General features: G+C 48.8%; 1 protein-coding gene across 1 annotated transcript; it reads right to left on the bottom strand.

The window, feature by feature from the left end:
• Positions 1–21: 21 nt before the first annotated feature.
• On the bottom strand, positions 22–676 carry LOC112486668 (sodium- and chloride-dependent GABA transporter 2-like; the record flags this gene model as incomplete). The annotated part of the gene is made up of 3 exons (XM_025054002.1): positions 563–676; positions 335–475; positions 22–71 (listed from the first exon to the last, which is right to left on the bottom strand). Coding segments are annotated over exons 1-3 (270 nt in total), but the record flags the coding sequence as incomplete, so codon positions are not given.
• Positions 677–711: the final 35 nt, after the last annotated feature.

Below are 711 nucleotides of genomic sequence, written 5' to 3'. Positions count from 1 at the left end.
TGATGATGATGATGCATTCACTGACGTCCCGTTAGCACTCGCATTAAAGTTGTTCAACACAAAACAAGCATCTGAAAATGAAAGTTTCAAATTAAAATATTACGGAACACAGTTTGAAATGAAAACCTTACATTTACGTCACATTGTTACCGTATGTCCAAGACACAGACACAGGGTGAAGAGTTTGAACTAGAACGTTCTGCACATGACAACATACGTGTGCTCCTTACGTTAGCTCGCCGCAGCTAAAAATAAACCCCTGACAGACATGAAGCAGGGGACGGCTCGGGTTTAATCACGGTGGCATCGAACCCTCAAATAGCTGCAGTGATACCTGTGTTCCACGCGTTGTTGCAGTTGGCCCAGGGCAGATCTTCAGAGAAGGAAGAAAATAAATACAGGAAAGCCCAGGCCAGGATCACGATGTAGCTGATGCTTCCGTAGAAAATGATCATTTGGCTAGCGTAGCCTATTCCTGCAGACAAAGACAAACGGCGGGAACTGTGAACTCCCTGTTCGTCCATGGTCTCGCGGCGGGTACGTGGGCACGCTCCTGCCTTACCTTCAAACAAGGGGCAGATCTTCCTCCAGCACATGATCCCGCCCTGGCTGGTGTACTGGCCCAGCGCCGTCTCCAGCATGAAGAGAGGGATTCCACAGGTGCCCAGAAACAGAATGTAAGGAACGAAGAATGCACCTGAAAGAGCGGGG

The sequence above is a fragment of the Cynoglossus semilaevis genome, unplaced genomic scaffold, assembly GCF_000523025.1.
Source record: "Cynoglossus semilaevis isolate Cse_v1.0 unplaced genomic scaffold, Cse_v1.0 C18991802, whole genome shotgun sequence".
NCBI lineage: Eukaryota > Metazoa > Chordata > Actinopteri > Pleuronectiformes > Cynoglossidae > Cynoglossus > Cynoglossus semilaevis.
This window is presented reverse-complemented; position numbering and strand designations above follow the sequence as displayed.